Source organism: Frankliniella occidentalis, unplaced genomic scaffold (genome assembly GCF_000697945.3).
Source record: "Frankliniella occidentalis isolate FOCC.00 unplaced genomic scaffold, Focc_3.1 Scaffold4, whole genome shotgun sequence".
Taxonomy (NCBI): Eukaryota; Metazoa; Arthropoda; class Insecta; order Thysanoptera; family Thripidae; genus Frankliniella; species Frankliniella occidentalis.
Window position 1 is genome coordinate 3,944,140 of NW_026267134.1, and position 18,971 is coordinate 3,963,110.

Below are 18,971 nucleotides of genomic sequence, written 5' to 3' on the forward strand. Positions count from 1 at the left end.
GCACTAGTCTCACAGCGAACGTACTGAATGGGTCCTGTTTGGGGACTGAATGAGACCGTTTGGGGACTGTTTGGGTACTGATTATTTTCGTAAGGGACATCTTTTTTAAGTCGAAAAAACGTGTTTTTTGACAGTATTGAACAAGTTAACACAACAAAACAAAAGCAGGTAACGCTAATTGGTATTAGGAAATAAGTCGTTTAAGCGTGTACATGACATTGATCTCAGCTGTTTGAATTATGACAAACGAAGTTGATTTTCCTCTTGCTTTAGCACACAGAACTGAAGTATCAAACGGGCTTCGGTATAATTAAAACGTCTGCAGTACAAAAACTCCTGTGGATCTAAGAAAGAACAATCTGAGGGGGGAAATATCCGCATGCCGAACCTACGACTACGCCGTTGCACGAATAAGAAAGAAAACAAACTTCAGCGTGAATCCAGTGCAAGGAGGGGGATATAAGTAAGGAAGGGGCACAGTGCACCATTTGGGGACCAGCTCTCGCTGAACTTTACTCAGCCATTTTTCTTGCCTCCAAGTATCAGAAACTCCGGCGCCCCAATTGGATATCACCATACCTATTAAAGGCACCGCGTCGGAAGTAGTGGGCATTGATTCCGCCACCATATTGAGGAAAACAGTCAACGAAAGAAGAATAGTGACCCCTGCAAGAAACAAACGATCACTTCGAGATTTATTCCACTGCATGAGAGCTCCCCCTGTGTTATGTCGATTTTACTTACCAACCTCCATCTTGATCTCAATACAAAAAAAAAAGTTCTACCCAGATAACGCCCATACACCTGTCGTTGGTATGAGCCCCGACAACACCCACCATTACGCAAGAACCAATTATTATAAGTCCCCCTTGCTTCCCACTAGAACGTCTGACAAGAATGGAGAATAAAAGCAATGTATGTCTGTGCCAAAGGATATGAGAATTAGGAGTGGTGGACAGGAGTGGCAAGGGAGGCGCAGAGGGGGGGGGGGCAGAGCTAACGAGAGAGTAAGAGAAATACCGGCTGAGAGATGTGGGTGGGAAGAGAGAGAGAGAGAGAGAGAGAGAGAGAGAGAGAGAGAGAGAGAGAAGGAGCACGCAGGTATCGATTGAGGACAGCGGGAGGGGTGGTGACCCACATCTCGTATCTCACAGGGATGATGCTGGACCCAGTAAGTCGGCAACTTATCCGGGATGGGAATGGTGGTTGTGTAAACGATATTCTTGTTTACCCTATGGATTCATGCCATGAGCAGGACACTGCAATCAATCCAAACATAATGAATAATATTCATCAAAGTAAACAATTGCAAATGTTTACTTCTAAAAACAGCTCGCAAGAAGTACTTGTGCGCGACTTTTCCTAAACATACGACCCAACTCTACCTAATGTGAATCATATTTGGGTTCAATTAATTCAGTGCACTGAATCATGCAGTGTAAAGGAGGAGCTCAACATACGCAACAATACGCAACAAAATACGCTGACAGCAGTATGGACGATCTGAGCTGGAAGAAAATGACATGACATACCACAAAATGCGTCGAAAACGAAGAACATGGCTCAATGTAACCTACAAAGAGAGCAAAGAGTCTCTTCAAGCAAATTGTGGCAAAGAGCCAACTACCAAAATAACATAAATTCAACACAAGTTGAATTTCAAAAATCGAAATACTCGAAATTGTGACGTCCTGTCACAGTTTCAGGCGCATGCAATAAAATCAAATATTTTTGGGGTCTCGGGCGTTTTGTTTATTTAGATTGGATGCACTTTCGTTTTATTTAGGGGCCCCCAAAAGGCAAGTCAATGTCCCGACCGCCCAAGCTCTGATTAGCTAGCAATCTCTCTCACCAGCTTGCAGCCCCGAGGGGCAACCAGAGCGAGACGTTGGACGGCCGGACCATGGACTTGCCTTGCATTTAGCACAAGTGACACCAGCGACCAGTTCACGACAAAAGCAAGTCGCTGCGCGGTCCTTGATCGCTGACTGGCACTTTTTGCTTCTTGCCACGGACGCCTGACAGCGCCTCCAGACCTAGCTCTTTACCAGCCAGTTCGTCAAAATGGGCGAGAGGGGATGTTCGACTCCTCTGACAGGCTGGCCCGAAGACGGCTGTCAGAGGCCCAGGCAGGTCAGGAAGAGAAGGAACATGGAAGGGGGTTACCTAGGGTGAGCTTCTCCCCGGAGTCGGGTGGCAGAGTGAACCCGAGAAGAGCCATGGAGCTGATGAGTACGCAGGGCACGATGAGGTTGAAGAAATAGTATAGCGTCCTGCGCCGGATCTGTATGGTGAACGTCACATCCACGTACGGTTCCGGACAGCAGGCGTACATGTTCACGTTCTTCTTGCCGGGCATCCCTGCGCCACATACCACAGTGAGCCGGCAGCAAACGACAGCTTGAAGGGGAACCCGTCTCCAAGTCGAGGGGCCAGTCCAAGTCAAAGAGCATTTTACGCGGTAAAAGCTTGATTAGGTGTTGTCTTGTGTAGCTTAAAAGGCAAATTTTAGATTAGGGGGGACAGTTTGACGGACAATTATTGGCAACAAACACATGCGCATCGCGACAAATATGAATTATTAGGCAAAAGTTACGTCATACAATTTTATGAATATTTTTCTAAAGAATTAGCCGTGGTTAATGCGAATCTAAAATACAATGTATTGGAATTTTAGACAGAATTGTAGACAATACGGTTGTTAAAATAGTAACTTATTTTCACACATTTACAACGTGGCAGGATTTTCCCAAAAGGCATAGAACAGTCGATGGTAGTTTATCATTTCGGTTCATACAATATTTTTATTCATGACAAAGTTGAATTTCCTTCGCAGTTAGCAAAATCATCAGTGTACTAAATAAGTTAATCATAGTCAATAATTTGGTATCATTTTCTTTAAATACTTTTACAATTTTAATTGAAAACGTGTATCTTTTTTAATCATTTATTAACAAACTAATTTAATGTATTTATTTGCCCAGTTACTTAAGGACGACCCCCAAACTCAGGGAGTATCATTCTCTCAGCGACAGTCTCCGCTGCAAGCTATCATGAACAACTGGTGATATTTGAAAGCCCTGATGAGAAGCGCGAACTTTTGGAGGGTCTTCTGGGACTTCGACTGAGTGATATGCAAATCGATTACTCAACAAAATACAAATTGCGAAGAAACAAACGGTACTTCAATAGAGAAAACTTGGTCATCACGAGAGCTACGAAGAACAGCCCCAAATGCTCTGATTACCTTCAGAACGACATCCCAAATTTCTTGGTGCGGTCCAGGAAACACGGGGAATTGCTCAGAGGAGTCGGGTGCATTTAGGAGTGTTCGGGGATATATGCCCTGGAATGCCAAATAAACCAAATCTACTGCGGAAAGAGATATCAACTTTGGTACTTGTGCAGATATCTATATGGTGATGGGACGGTGAACTTGGGCACCGTGTGCGACAAATCCATCACCCTAGTGACTACGCGGGCCTTACAAAGCCACGCGCGGACTGACTACGTCAAGAACATACAGAATATAGTGCAGCGGGATGAAATGCGCAAGTCTAGCACAGTATCTCAATGATATTGTGAATACCTCGCATTGACACTCTCTGCAGCATTTCTCTTTGTCCTGCCTTGGAGGATCAAGTAGAAAACAACTTACCCAGTAGATACCATTCCCCGTTCGTAATGAAGTCAGAGAGGTCACCGCCCTCCTCCGAGTTGAGAATGAGGTCAAGCTGAAACAGAAGCACTGGAGGGTGCATGCCTCGCCCTGCAGCGCGCCCACCGCAACCACCAAGCGGAACTCCCCACAGAACCCTATCATCTCCTTTTTTTTTTACATTTCGTGAACTTGCAAGAAATTCACCAAACAAGCAAACGCAAATGTATTAGTTACGTGCAACAATTTTCAGTCTGATTTGGATTTATTGGTAACATTTATTGCACACTTGTTCAGTTCCGCTTGTGGCGCCCCACTCATACGTCACAAGACTACGTTTTCCTTGGAACTACGCCTAACTAGTTTTGAAAGCAAGTTAATAGCTTTGGTACACGCTGAACAGCATTGGATACTTAAACGGTTTAGGAAAACTAAGATAATACAAAAGTACATCTACACCGCATTAAATTTACAGCTAAGGCAAACTGTATACAAATCAAAATACATACAAGGCAACGTTGGTTTCAGGTTAAAAACAGAAAATACGTAAAATAAACAGCGACCTGCATGAGGGACGTATAAGGGTCGGGAAGAGGCAACGCCCTCTCTACCCCGATTACTTACACCAAGCGATGATAGGCGAGTCCGCCCACGCCCTTACATGCGTTACAGATAAACTACAGAAGTAGCCGGGTACGATCAACCAACTGGTGTGGTTCTGACGGACCAGCATTGATTCATAGAACATTGGAAGCACGAACTTGCTATTAAATATAATTTTATAGTCTAATGGTTAAAGGCTGTGCCCACCAATTTTTAAGTTCCAAGCTGCTCAGAGTGTACCATTAAACGTCAAAGAACACTTTTGTTTTTAAAATTGACGGTTTGTTCTCACAAATATCAAATTAGGGTTTCATGCAAACGTTTATTATATGAGCCTTCCACTAATAAATAAAGTGACCAACCCCTCAACACTTCACTGTTCAACCGCTATTTACGTACTTCAAAGAGTACAACTTGGCGGTTGTGGACTTCAAAGTGAAAGTGGAGTGTGGTACTCGCCACTTATTGAGGCTCTTTGAAGTCTTTGACTTTTGTTGAAAACTTCCTTCACTGGCACGTACTGCGTAGAAAGTATGTGACAGAGGAGTTGCACTCTATTATGTGCACAACTACAAAGTTGAGCTATTTACAGTGCACAACTAGCACTTCAAAGCTTTCAAGTGCTGAAGGGCTGAACAGTTCATTTATCTGTGCAGTCAATGTTAAAATTCTACTGGCAGTTTAAATTATTCACATAATTATAAATATGCAAAGAAATCTCGTGTAATAAATATGAGCAAAATGAATTTACGTATCGACACATGTCAGGAAGTATGATTGTGAACACTCTGATAATTCGTTAAGGTGAGTTATGATATTAAGGAAGAAATTTGGTACTCCAACGTGTGCTCTAGCGGAATGAAATTGGTAACGGAAGTATGAAACTGTAGTCGAATCAATGTTTAAGAAATTCTTGTAAGGTTTGTGGCACCTTGACGTTCCCCTCAGATATGGGGCAAAAATCCAAAATGAAAGACAATTTTATCAGACTCACAATTTTTTACTTCTACCGTTTTCGTTCTTCGTCATCCGCTACAGAGAACCTATCGAGCACCCTAACACAAAGTGAGGTCAAAGATCAGAACTCCCATGTAGCACATAAAAAGCAGTTGCTACGGGAGACGCTATTAAAATGACGACTAGGAAAGACTTGCGGTCTACTTCTTTTTCTTTAAAAAAGAAAATGGTGAAGGTTGATGCACTGCAAGCATCGAGTTTAGTTAGCTAGAGTTAAATTACTTTGAAATGGCACTTTGAAAGCAGTTGCAATGTCATCTTGCTAAGCTAAATGTAACACTGTACGAAAGCATGATCACAACAACGGAACTACACGAAGTACCGTGTCATAAACAAAATGTCAGTCTGTAAACTTGTTAATCGTTTTGTGTTCTCCATTTGGCCGCCAGGCTTTTAAAATCGTTCACATAGTTACAACAATCATGGTAGATTTTAAAGCCAGAATATCCACACACACACCACAAATGTGCATTTAGAACTAGTGGCAGAGTCGATTCAAACCTGGCGGGTGGAGATGTGTTGATAAGTTCAAGCGACATAAATGCATTGCTACAAAAAACAAATCATCTCATGTTTCTTTCACGACGCGAACTGCTATATCTACTTGGTGCAGAAGCCTCCCACGCACACGCACGTACACGCATACACACACACACGACGCATGCAGACCGAGCCCGGGCCAGCGGCATATTTGAGTGTTCAATAGGCCCCGTACTTCTTACTAGTTTTACTGCACGGAATGAAGGCATGCGGGATGATTGCCTTTCATCACTGAGTATGGCACCTTATATTGCCCAAAGCGAGCAGACAACCCACGATCACGCCAACATGCGGTACACCACAACTAAAAAGTAAAGGGCCTAAAGGACCCCTGCCCGTGCTTATCCGCAAATCCGAGGGTCTCCCTTGGATTAACATCAAAGCAGACACATGCCGCTGCACGACACTAGACCAGGGGAACAACGAGGCGCCCTGGGCTTTCACACGAGTGCAAAATAGGAAGAAGTAGAAGATAGATAAAAACATGTCAACACAGGAAGGGAAGAGAAAGATTTGGCCTACTACATGCGGCTAACACCAGCACACTCGATCGCAGCCTGCTGGCCACTCAACTGACGACTACGCAAGAGGGGAGGTCTAGAGGATGGGACAGAGGCAAGTCGCACCGCAGGCCTTTCACCATTTATTTTTCCCAAAGCACACGCCAGCTAACACTAAAGACACTCATCATGCCACTCCTATTTGATTTTCGTACCGCACCATCAACAACTGGTAAAATACAGACCCCCATTTCCCTCAACCGCATGCTAACAGCTATTCTGATCGAATGGACAAGCGGATGGGAAAGGGCACATCGGGAGAACATCCGATGTATTTCACGTTAACTGTGAAATCCTATAAGACTTGGTTGAAAAAGTGCTTTTTTTAAGAATTGCGCACATTTATATATTTGCCTGGCATTTCGCATGCACAAATTTTCGAAACGGGTTTTCCCGCAGGTTTTATTTCTTGGACTCGCGCTAGCCATCGACACAGCTATCGTAACGAGCAAGCTACCTGCGACCGAGCATTATAACTTGGCAGAACACGTCCTCCAGTGCACTCATGTCGCTCTACAACACAAGTCATTCATCCATGCGACTACAAATGGTTTGGCCCCTAGCACTGCTAACCAAAGATAAAACAAAGGAGCGCTCAATGGGGAGCACATATAAGTCCCCCACATAAATGCACTGGACGCCTTTCTTTTCGGCGTGAGCCAGAGAAAACAAAGTGCAAAGCTCATATGGAGTAGTGTAATCCCACTTTTACTCCAGAGGGCAATCGCGATACCAGATTAAAAAGAAATGGCATGGTAGAGCTTTAGCCATGAAGCACGTGTGGTGCTGGCGTGCGCTCAAGCGGCCTTGGCTTACAGGCGGCTGGCCTCAAAGAAATCATTGAAGGGAGACGGCCGTCCACAAGCAATTTGTTTAGTTTCTTGAAACAAACGATTGGGGCGACCAAACAAACACCGAACTGAACAAACTTGGCGGAAACGTAGCCTGCCGAGAGAATTGGGAAGTTTTCGCTAGAATAGATGTTTGCTCACAGTCTTTTAGCTTTTAAGTCTGTTCTGGGCATTATCCATAAAAATTAAAAAAAGTCATATTAGATTTCATTTCTATTAACAAATCCACGGCATCTAGAAAAGAGCCTAGCCGTGTTGCTTTGAAAGGTTTGTACGCCTTCCATCTCGACATGTTAACATACAGTTTAAGAAGAACAATAAAGGTGGTATAAATTAAATAATGGGCTGGGAGCAAAGCAGTCCAAAACCACAGGAGTGGTAAAACGACTGCATTGAAAATATGCTTGTGAGAAAGACCTATAGTTAGTGACAGGTCACTAAGCGGATGCGCTTATTCAGCAGCGCGGCCACTCACCAGTAGGATAATCAGTCTCAATATCTTCCTTAAGTTACAGCCAAGTTTCATTCAGTACAGTATTGTTACGCAATAAGAAGGAAGATGGGGTCTTGCGTAGTGGACAGGAGAGCTGCCCCGAATTGGTCTGCTCCATGCAAAATAGTGTTCCATATAGTCATGGTGATCCCAAGTGATGGTCCAGTGTAACATGAGTGAACGGCTGGTAAGGAAAGTCAATGCGCACAACACCTCCCATTCAGTGAGCGAACTTAGCGTTTACACATGGTATTTTATATTGTTTATATTAACGACCACAGATGGGGCTCGTTTGTGGACAGGGGGAAAAGGCATCAATTACGCCTTGCAATGAAAGTACGCACATTGCTTTCCTCGGTGTGGAGAGTTAGAAACAAGATTTCCCACCCAAATCACACCCAGCACTAAGGCTGTCCAAGTCGAAATTAATTTCTCCTGACACTGTCTATCCCAAAGCCAAATTGCCCGTAATTCGTTATGAATATTCTGTCATGTAAGTGTGTCCCCCTTATAACATAGAACAAGATTAAGTCCGCAAAGCGAGTGACAACTATGCGCACGTATGGCACCACACAAAGGTTAGGAATTAGCAAACACACATCATTCAACAGAAAAAGCTTAACACCGCTAGAGCCATGACACAAATTTTGACCGCTCTCTTAACTCCATCATCTGACCAGGGAACAAAGAGCACAAACAACGCCGTTAGAAGGAGACGTCATCTTTTAGGTCCAAAAGGTATTAAAATTTTAAGGAACTTGTAAGTTATTAATTTTGTCATAGTTTACGGAGGGTAAAGATGTGGATTTGAAGTTGTTCAAATAAACAACCAAAACTAGACATTATTTAAAAGAAAAAAATTGTTACAGCGGTGTGGGTTGTGCGTATGCACCGTGATCAGGTGACTTAGTCCGGATTTGAGAAATGCACTGCATTTTAAAATGTTCACAAATTGAATTGCTTTCCGCAAACAGAGCTTAACACGTTGCATGTCTCTCGGAACTTTCTGTGCAACAGACTGTCTCACTAATACACACCGAAAGCGATTAAAATGTGGGTTAGTTAGGGATGATAGTGTTAGTGAGAGGGACAGACAGCCAATTGAACGGAGTGAGAGCGGCCGTGATTTAGATTAGAAAATTGGACACGTAGCCAGTACAAGTCACGAACCATGGGCGTCTCTTTGTTTAGCGCGCTTCCAAGGCTAATTATTTAGGGAAGTTTTTTTTAGATTAAAACAAAAATGCCTGCTGTCACCTCTAGAACGATAAGACATTTTGCATGATTGACTTCATGCGTATTACGCTGTTTCCCACGTTCCCCCGCTTATTTACTTCTGGAAACAAAAAAGTTGTTCCTAAACTAGTGCCCCAAAACATAAACATTCATTTTAGGAACCTTCCGTCGAATATTTGGAAACACCCATGGCTCTGGCTGGCGCGGCTGCCGTGCGATCTAGGTGGCGTTGCAGCTACCCTCGCAGACACACACACACATACACGCTGTTTCATGCTCATGTGGGAGGAGTGTGGCCGACTAGTCATCGCCTTCCTCACTTTTGGGGCTATTCAGAAGAGCCACGTTAATAACGACAATGATCCGCTACCTCTGAAGGGGTCGTTCAGATACTAAGTGACTGGGGGGAAGGAACAAATGTCATGGTGTCTCCTCCAACTCCAATTGCAGGTGACCGTGATATTTGAACCCCTACTCCCTGAGACACGCATTATTGAGAGACCCCAACGAGTATCAGGGCGTTTTCTGCCTTTGAAACATGGCCCTTTAGCTTGTTTGTAATTATTTAAGATCGCTTTTAAAGATAATTGCGAAGGTGTCTTTAAAATATGTATACCTGGCTGCCGTCATATGTCCAGCTACCAAACTTCATGTCACAGTGTTGGTCATCAAAGGGGAACCATGTAATGTCTATCTTGCATGTGCTCTTGAAGATGCCAGGTGGTACGTAGAGGCACTTGCCTGAATCTCTCACCACCACATTAGTGTGGTACGTTCCGTCGAAACCCTCATCAGCGCTTAGGGGATGGACAAACACACACATACGTTGGTTACTCTGACTACCCAGTTGGAAATTATATTACATCATTTACCGGAAAACGTGCTTCCCATGTTCACTAAAGGACCATTATTCTTTAGAATGCATACATTTCTCCGTATTACAGAGACTTGCTTATTCTTTTGATGATGTATTTTTCAGCACATTGGAACTAAGCTGAGAACCGGAAAGCATATTTTCTGGCGTTGTCTTCCTAAGCTTAGGAAGCAACTCCTTGGCATATCGTCAACGCGAATGAGAGTGCGCTTAAGGAACGAGCAGCACAGCAACACTGAGCCAGGCTTAATCTGTGCTCCCTAGCAGCAAACGGAGAAATTGATAACTGTCTACCCGGAAAAATCCTGAGCACAGCATGCGACGCGCTTGGACTCCATCTATTGAAGATATCTCAAGGAGGATAATGAATAGTAAGCGATATATTAATTACAATTAATATTAAGACTGCATCCTGATGCGGTACTGCTGGGAGGAGGGCAGGCCAGTGACGCAGCACCCCACCGTCCGGGTTTAATTTATTTAAAAAGCAAGTGCAGCCGCAAGTTGGCCCCAATCGCCACTCGGATTTCGGGTGAGTGTAAATTACGCATGTAATCGAGTAAAACTAGGGATAATACAGTTAAAGCAGAACAGGATATTCAAAATTAAAATTATAGCTTCAAAATGGTGGCCAAAATCAAAGTGTGTGGCCTAATCAAGTTAAAATAATTACTTATCAAAAACAAACACAAACAACTTTCCCACCAATTCCAACCAAGAGACATTTTCCTCCTTTCGAGGATAATAAATGAAGTCCGAGCGACCTGTTGGGAACAAAATGCTACTGCGCAAGCAGTTAGGTTTACGCGAGTTTGTTTAGTAGCGGCCCATGTTGGCGGGCAACCACGTTTATTTAATGCGCCCCATATCTGTTTAGTTTGAGGGTTTAGCGTGGTAGTCGGTCATTTTTCCGTTCAGTTAGATTTCTCTACGTAAAGGTGGCTGCTTATTTAGGTAGGTTGTTTTATCATGCTTTCGTACAGACTGAATTACACATGCGTTATTTAAGAAGACGTGTTTGTTTAAAAGGCGAAGCTTAGCTACAGCAGTGTATGAGAGTGAACCCTCTATCACAACTAAGCATACTACGCACTCGCCCTTCAAGCTGAAAAACTTTAACACTGTCAGCGGAGTAGTATAAACGTCGCTCTATCCTCTATAATACATGCCAATTCTGTGGCAGTACATCTGGACTATTCCACATCCATACTTACTAACTGATAAAATGAAAAGGAAATAGAAAGCCAGACACGATTATAATATCGTTTGCCCGATATTTTTCCGAAGAGATTTACGTCTGGTAATTTCCGGCTAAGAGAGGCCACAGTGTCAGCTGATATTATTTTACCAGTTGCAGCTACTGCAATCAAGCATTTTTAAGTGTTTACTTTGGTATGCTGCGAAATAAAGTGCGAACGAGCCGATGTGCGGCAAGTAGGTAGTGTTGTGACGTTGACACTTAACGCAACAGTTTAGAGAGATGACCACTTGCAGAAGAAATTTCATGGTACCGACTTAAGAATGCGTGATTTGTGATTCATTTTCACGTAATAAAGGATCCATAGAAAGAATCTCAATTTTGCCAAGACAGGATGATAAAAATAAAAGATGCAGAAAATGAGTGCGTGAGAACGGAAACAAAGTTCATAATACACAAAACATATTACGAAAGCAATTTTTACACAGAAAAATGTTATTGTGGGAATTTGAAAGTTCACTTCAAGTTTATATCAAATCACATATAACGTTACATATGTTTTGCACACTGTTTCTTACAGTCTGTCAACCAAGAAATGCGCTCACTGCGTATGGCCTCCATTTTTAAAATTCTCGAGCAAGTGGGGCGCTCGACTGCGGTGGTTAGTTAGAGATTACTTTTATCAGACGGTCTTAGAACTGGCCGAACCGGACGCTATCCCCACAGCATATTTACAAATACCAAAGGACTTCAAAGACGATCATTCATGGCACATTTGAATCCAGAGTTTGAAAAAATGAAGTATAAAGGCATATGATATGGACCGTACTACTGGAAATTTACTGTTACGAATGATACGACAAAAACTTTAATTGTGCGTCGTTTTTTACAAAACGACACTTAAATGGGAGCTTCTTTCTTTTTACATCTTTTGTCATGTTGTCTCCGCCAAAATAGGGTCAAGACGAGCAGAAGACAGGAGAGGGGACCACTAGGAGACGTCTCCACTGTCTTCCCTTAGAGATATGTGGTATTTAAAACCAATAGCTTCTTCGGTTTTAGCTCGTAATAATACAATAGTTCGTTTTATAGGATCGGAATGACAAATGACAAAAAGACGAACAGAGATTACAAAAAGACAGAACAGCAGTAATTTTTTTAAAAGTGCAATTTATTCATACAAACAGAATACGGTCAAATCAAATGCCTCTATTTTCAAGCATTTTCTCTTCACAATTAACCCCGTGTACAGTTGCGTAACAATATTCGTCACACGATTCCTCATATGAGGAATTGGACTAACACACAGCGATAACGCAATGTACCAGATACCAGACAAAAAAAATAAGGGAATACTAAAAAAATGAATCAGTTTTAGTGGATTAAAACGTTGGTACGTCAATATACTAACGAATTAAGTTACGAAATGATTCTTTAGCCCAGTTTAAAACCCAATGCAATATTTTAGAACAGTATAGGGGCGTAGAAGAAAGTGGTGAATTACCTGTTATACATTAGTACATCCGGTCTCCAGATCTTATTTGGTGTGATGCGAAGATCCTTAACGTTGCCGTATTCTGAATGGTTCCATCTTAAGTTGTAGTCCGTCCACTCCTATAAGAACATATAACAATTAGTAGTGCCACATAAATAAGCAGAGCACACCTGATTTTTTTAACGTTATACATAAGATATTAATTTTCAAAGAAAGTTTTGGCGCTTTCGTGATAGATGTTGAAGATTGCCTTAGCTTAGTGAATAAAGAACGTGAGTGATAACGACGATTTGAGCTATCTCAGGACACGAAGAAGTCTGGCAAAAATGTGACAGGCATCATGTCCAACGAAGTGAAAGAGAGGGACAAGCTACCATGAGGCTTGTCGATATTTTCCAAAAAAATTTCTGGTCCAGTAGTAGGTTAAATCGTCTACAGCCAAAGCATAGACAAATTTAATTTATGTGTACTTTCTTCGTATAGTATAGTTATAAGATAAGACATCCTTTCTTCAACAGCTACTGAAAGTTTTAAATTTTTTCCAAAAATGATAAAGTTTTTTCAGAACAAATGTAAAGTAAAAACCTTCAGGGTATATTTTATATGCGTTTTGATTTTCATGCTCAGCTACTGTAGAATTCTAAACAGTTACACTACGATCGGTAAAAACTCAAGTCGCCTTTTTTAAGTTGTCATGAACTACAACGATAAAACAGGCCCCTACGAACGATCACTTTAAAAACCATTACTGACTACACGCATACCAGCAAGTTTCTTACAAGACAAACTTCATGAAATCTAGGAAACACGAAAGCACGTTTTTTCCAAAGCGTGCAATTAATTGAATTATAGAAAAGCTAAATCTTTCTACAAAACGTACTACTGCCAAGAAAAAATACGCTTCTTAATTACATATTTGAAAGTCTTTGAAATGAAAGGTATCATTTTCATCAATTTTTAAAATAATCATAAGCCATTGCATTGAAAACGGAGAACAGAATGGCTGTAAAGTAAGAAGCATAAATTTAAAAAGCACACATACAATGGGGAATGAGCAGTGAACAACTCCTTTGTACATGCAAGCAATACGTCTATGTTTTAATGGTTGAGTAAGGTATTTTAATTCGTTTTGTAGTTAAATCACAATCCCATTTATCGGAATTTATTTAAATGTGTGACGTTGGTTAGTTAATATTAGTTTTATGGACATTTTTTTTAAAAAAGAGCTGTATTAATCAGCAGTTTGGCGAGGTGCTGACATCAGCATATTAAATATTTCTGAGCAGCGGTGACTATAGGAGAAAGTATTCTTCGGGAGAACGCAATATCAACTTATATGGTGACTCGTTGCATGTCTTTACAACCACGTTATCAACTTACACGTCTACTGTTCCATTACAAAACGTTTCAGAATACTAACAAAAGTTACTGGAAAAAATTGTAATGCCGGGAAGCCGGATATAGAACTACAAATAATCGATCACCTAGTCTGCTAAAAAAAACTTCTGACAAAACCGGAAAAAACAGAACAACTGATGGAGCAACCGCAATCAAAACAAGCAGATGCCCAAGGAATAGAGCAAACGAAACTGAGAACTTCAGAAACGGGAAACGAAACGGATATAACTGAGACCACGTGTATACGCTTTCTCCACTACTCAGTACTAATTTGAGTAGTGTCCTAGAGGGCCGTCAACTCGGGTTACAAATCCCTGCGCTGTGATTATCCGGGCACCGTACCTTTCCCAGCCAGTCCAAAAATCTGGCTGTATAAGAAAGGATAGCACTAAATACAAGGAATTTTCGAGGACACTAATACTTTGACCACGTGAACAAACGGGTCAATAAATGGTGCTCATTCACACCTTTGATTTTCTAATGAGTTGCCATTAAGCACGCCTGGCCGCCTAATCGGGGGATGTGGGTGGTTCAGAGCACCTCGGGCAACCGTAGCGCAGCGTTTAGGAGCGCGAGTTCCCGTCTCTCTCGAAGAGTTTCTATGGGCACTGTTAACGCCGTGGTCGCATAACATGCCAAAATGTTGGCAGCCCTTTTTTATTGCCAAATTTGGGTAGTCTTTTGGAGGCTGCCAAATTTCGGCCTCTTGGTTGCCAAAAGACGGCCTCCTTTTGAGAGAAGGCCAACTTTTGGCAAGCAAAGAGGCCAAAAGTTGGCATCCTCCAAAAGACGGTCAAAATTTGGCAATCTAAAAGGACTGCCAACATTTTGGCAACCTGGACGACCACAGCTTTAACAGTGGGGTGGAGAATGATGAATGTAAATTCACGAGTCCCTTTTTTCCCCCAATTTCCTATGTTCCCTCCGAAATACCCATTAGGGAGGAACAAGCAGCTCAGCATTAGATCTGACATTATTTAAATTTCCACTGAGGGTAAAATTTAACGCAGAAGACAATTTATTTAGACACACACACACACGGCAGTAAATTGTCTGTACTCCTATTACAAAGCACTCAGAACTCCGCTGAGATACGATAGACATCTAGATGTGAACGCGATCGAAAATTTAACTTATCGAACAGAGAAAGGAACAAGAAGTACGATGGGCTGATAAATTATTACAATAAGACCTATATACTATGTATAAGTAGGAATCAAAATGCTACGATGAGTTGAGAAAATGGAAACACATCTTTCGAACAATTACAGCACCAAGAAGAAATGTATACGCTTAAATAAAAGAATTTACATATGAAGATTGCGTTCACGAACAGAAGATACTCTCCAAGCCCTGAAAACGTTTGATGTTTTGAAACGTACAGTTTCTGTCAGAACTCACCGCTCTCCCTATGCCAATATCCTGAAACAACGTTTATATTTTGCTTGCTGTGCGATGAAAGAGGTTGGCACAAAAAGGGTAAAGTGATACAAGAGGCAGGAATGTCAAATAATAACGCGAGTAAAGTTACATATCTCACTTTCACGGATGTGTGTTTAGGAGAAAAAAACTCCAACAACCTTAGTTGCATTACTAAATCTTCAAAAGCCGTATTTACCAGCTCCTGTAATGTTAGTTTTCCTAGGGTTAATCTATGTTACGTGGAGATTTTTTTAATTATTCAAAAAAAATATATTTGGGGGTTTTATTATTGGTTTTGTGTGTTTTTTTGTTGTGATCATTCATTTGAAATCCATTTGTCCTACTATATGCATGTACTGGACTGTGTGTGTAACCTACAAGGATTAGTTGGTGGAACACGTCGGTTAATGGTTCAGTGTACCACGGATATGTATCCGATAGCACAACACAAACGCTAGCATTTGTAAAATAACCATAAATTCTTAAAGCGAACAAAAGAGGCCATTCATTTTTTCATAATTGGCAGATAGAAAGCAACCGACGTGTTGCACTATGAGTCCAAAATGTACAAACTATTTTTGTGTTATTTTGTGAACAAACCTACACTCTAAAAAGCTTGGAGAAGAATGTGGAATTGTGGAGCCCATGCCTAGGAAATGCCGGAAACATTCGGCATCCACATGTTCATGGGAAACGTTTCTGCGCTATTTTCTAAATTTGATAGCACTTAAACCCTGGGTTTGAATGAAAGGCGGCACTGAGCTCCAGTGTAAGCTGCTCGGGTACACAGTATATACAGGTGACAAACCGGTATGTTGAGAAAAGATAGTGTATAAAGATCTACATACAAGGTTCTACAGTTCGCAAAAATACATTGTACGAGAGTACAAAAGAAACAATATAGTATATGCGTCTGCCGTGTGTGCCAAGATTTGTTTTATTATTTCGTTTTAACGTTTAGTACAACTTACCAACGAAAGCCAAATATTTGTAATAAGGAGTTGGTTCTTCTCATCCTATTCGTCAGACACAACAAAAAAGAACGGAAAAACATTGGCTGTTAGTTTAATCAACACAGTGAACAGACAACATGCAGCGCGGGGGAAAGGTGAGGGGAGCGGCTGGGGCGAGCTGGAGACAACGCGGGAAAAGAAGCCATGCCAATCCGCTCGCCCCGGCCCTTAGGAGACACCCATCATTCGTTGTCTAAATGAAATGCAGTAACCATGCCTGCCAGAATGATGAATGTGAGGGAAGCGCACGGTTTGACAGAAGAGCTACTAGCCAGAGCCAGGCCATTCACTCCACTTTCAAGCCGTAGCCAGTAACAGCTCTCCGCAAAACCAAGTTTGTGCTTCAACAAATCAATTTCTTTAGAACATGCAATTTATACAGCACTGGTCAGCATTAGCTGACCTTGTCCTGGCAATTTGCGGAGAATGTGGATTTGGGAGAGGAAAGAAGCGAAAAAAGAGGAGAGACTGTGGGAGAATAAAAGTTGCAGCAGTGCATTTAAACAGTTTCCTGTTCATTCGCTTCTTGCCAAGGAAGAGGTGAGAAACGCGACATGAGCAGACATGACATTTGACATGGATACACACACTAGGCACCATTCCCTGGTTCACAGACCGAGGACTTACCAAATTCAACCAAGCGTTGGTTGTCAGAATTTGATCCTTTTCATTCTAGAAAGTGCAAGTGAAACGCCAAGTATCAGATTAAAAGTCAAAAAGTAGACTGATTTCCAAGCGTCAGGATACTAGCTGTGAATCAAATTGTGGTTTTACCATAAACCAGATAAAACGACAAAACTACATTAATTTATATTGACGTAAGTAGTGATCAAAATTGTCATCGGAAATAACCCGATACACAAAATTTATTATTGCGTATATTTATAGATTCGAACCTAAAGCTTTTAAAAGAAAGAGGAAACTCTTCACGCGCGAAGAACAGTCCGTGGACGAGTGACAGAGGTACAGTGCGGACTTGCTCAGATGTACTTTTTTTTCTTTGGTAAAAAAAGGTTCCTTATGTACTTCTGAAGAAGCTGTGAAGGCTAGATTTCCCAGTCAGTATACACGGCGATTGTTCACTACCCCCGAACATACAAATGATGCGAAGTTAAAACCAGCCAAGTTTCTGTAGGCAGGCCACTGAGATATCAGTGTTTTGCATTCCGCACAGACACTCAGTTGACTTACCCCAATCTGAGATAAAAACATTAAAGTTGATGAAAAAAGTCTTAATACGAGTTTCGCAGGTAACTGGGGTTTTCCAACGGTGTTTAGATGTACCACGTGGCTCGGCGGTTTGAGAGGTACTGACAAGTTAACACACATTGCTTCAGAACTCTGCTAATCTATATTTAGAGCACTTTGCTCCTAGCTGACAGAGACAAAAGTTTGCCATAGCTATAGGTGCAGGAAAAATACTCAGTTCGTTGCAACTGTAGTGTAGAAGAAAACGTTTATCACTTAGTAGAGCAGAACTCCTTGATAGGGGGTAGCAGCTCGAGCTCCCCAGCATTACACGACACAGCAAATACTTATCCGGAAAGTTCCCGGTTGAACCCGGAAGGCAATTTCCCGGATGCTATTTTTCGTCGTATCTATGCGTGTGTTAATATTTGCAGCAACCGGAAAAAGTACTTCTGGATCCAACCGGGAACTTCTCGGGAAAATGTTTGATGTGGAAGTTCTACAAACAGCTGAAACTGTTTTTTGCTACACCTATAAAGGAAAATCAAAAGTGTGCCGCCACGTACAAGTAACACACTGTTCTTCCCAGAAGAGTGGATTGCAGAGACGCATCTGTGTTATACCACACCGAGACTGACACATACCACATCGATAATCTGCTGGAGGGTGAGCCCGAACTTGATCTCTAAAGGCTCCGACTCGTTGGCCACAGGTCGTTCCAGGACGTTGTAATCATCAAGGAGGTCTTCTAGCAACCGTTTCTCGTGCGGCCCCTGCATGGTCCCTGCAACACGTAAGACAGAAAGGTTGATCAGACACGTTCAATTTTTTTACCTGGACGGGAGATAGGGTACCTTACCCTTGGATAATGTATACCATATTTTAAAAAACAGTAAAGTGTGTGCTGTGGCAACACGCAGGAAAGTGTGAGATCCGGCAAGAACACGCTATCCTGCGCATGCTTCCACGTACACTCTTGGCCGTTCAAAAAAAGACAAAACAAACGACCAAAAAAGAAGAAAAAAAGAACAGCACGAAAACCATGGCGAGGGCCGGCGTGACCACCGACCTGCTACGATCGTTCACACTGCTGGATGATGCGATAATGGATTAAGTCCGGGCGATTAGCTCTTTTCCAATCGAGAGGGCACGGAAAGGACGCGCGGTCACGGGCCGTCGCGAAACGCCACCGCCACGCACCGCCCACCACACCACACTGAGTTTCGGAACTCCGCAATGGCAATGGCCCCCTTCACCTTTCAAGTATCCTGCGCCTGCAGCGGCAGTTGTCCCTATTTTAAACGAACCCTGTCTGAGTCGTTTATTCTAGACAACGCGGCTGGAGTAAGAGTGGTAAGTGTTAAAATTAAACTTACAAAATATTTGGCCAGATCTTTGTTTTTCTTTTTGTGCGGGGATTGCGGG

The 18,971-nt window shown here is 42.2% G+C and overlaps 1 protein-coding gene across 8 annotated transcripts in view; it reads right to left on the bottom strand.

Moving 5' to 3' along the window:
• LOC113204206 (neuronal acetylcholine receptor subunit alpha-7) overlaps positions 1–18,971 on the bottom strand; it is a 94,795-nt gene that overhangs the window by 11,622 nt on the left and 64,202 nt on the right. For 2 of the 8 annotated variants that reach the window (XM_052269039.1, XM_026419274.2), the window contains exons 2-8: positions 18,191–18,330; positions 16,317–16,361; positions 12,535–12,644; positions 9,575–9,755; positions 3,659–3,734; positions 2,167–2,361; positions 580–666 (exon numbers count right to left, since the gene is read on the bottom strand). In XM_052269039.1, coding sequence (XP_052124999.1) covers positions 580–666; positions 2,167–2,361; positions 3,659–3,734; positions 9,575–9,755; positions 12,535–12,644; positions 16,317–16,361; positions 18,191–18,330 — 834 coding nt within the window. Of the gene's footprint in view, positions 1–579; positions 667–2,166; positions 2,362–3,658; positions 3,735–9,574; positions 9,756–12,534; positions 12,645–16,316; positions 16,362–16,985; positions 17,031–18,190; positions 18,331–18,971 lie in introns of all 8 variants that reach the window. The other 6 variants (XM_052269029.1, XM_026419276.2, XM_026419278.2 and 3 more) reach the window with 4 other exon arrangements.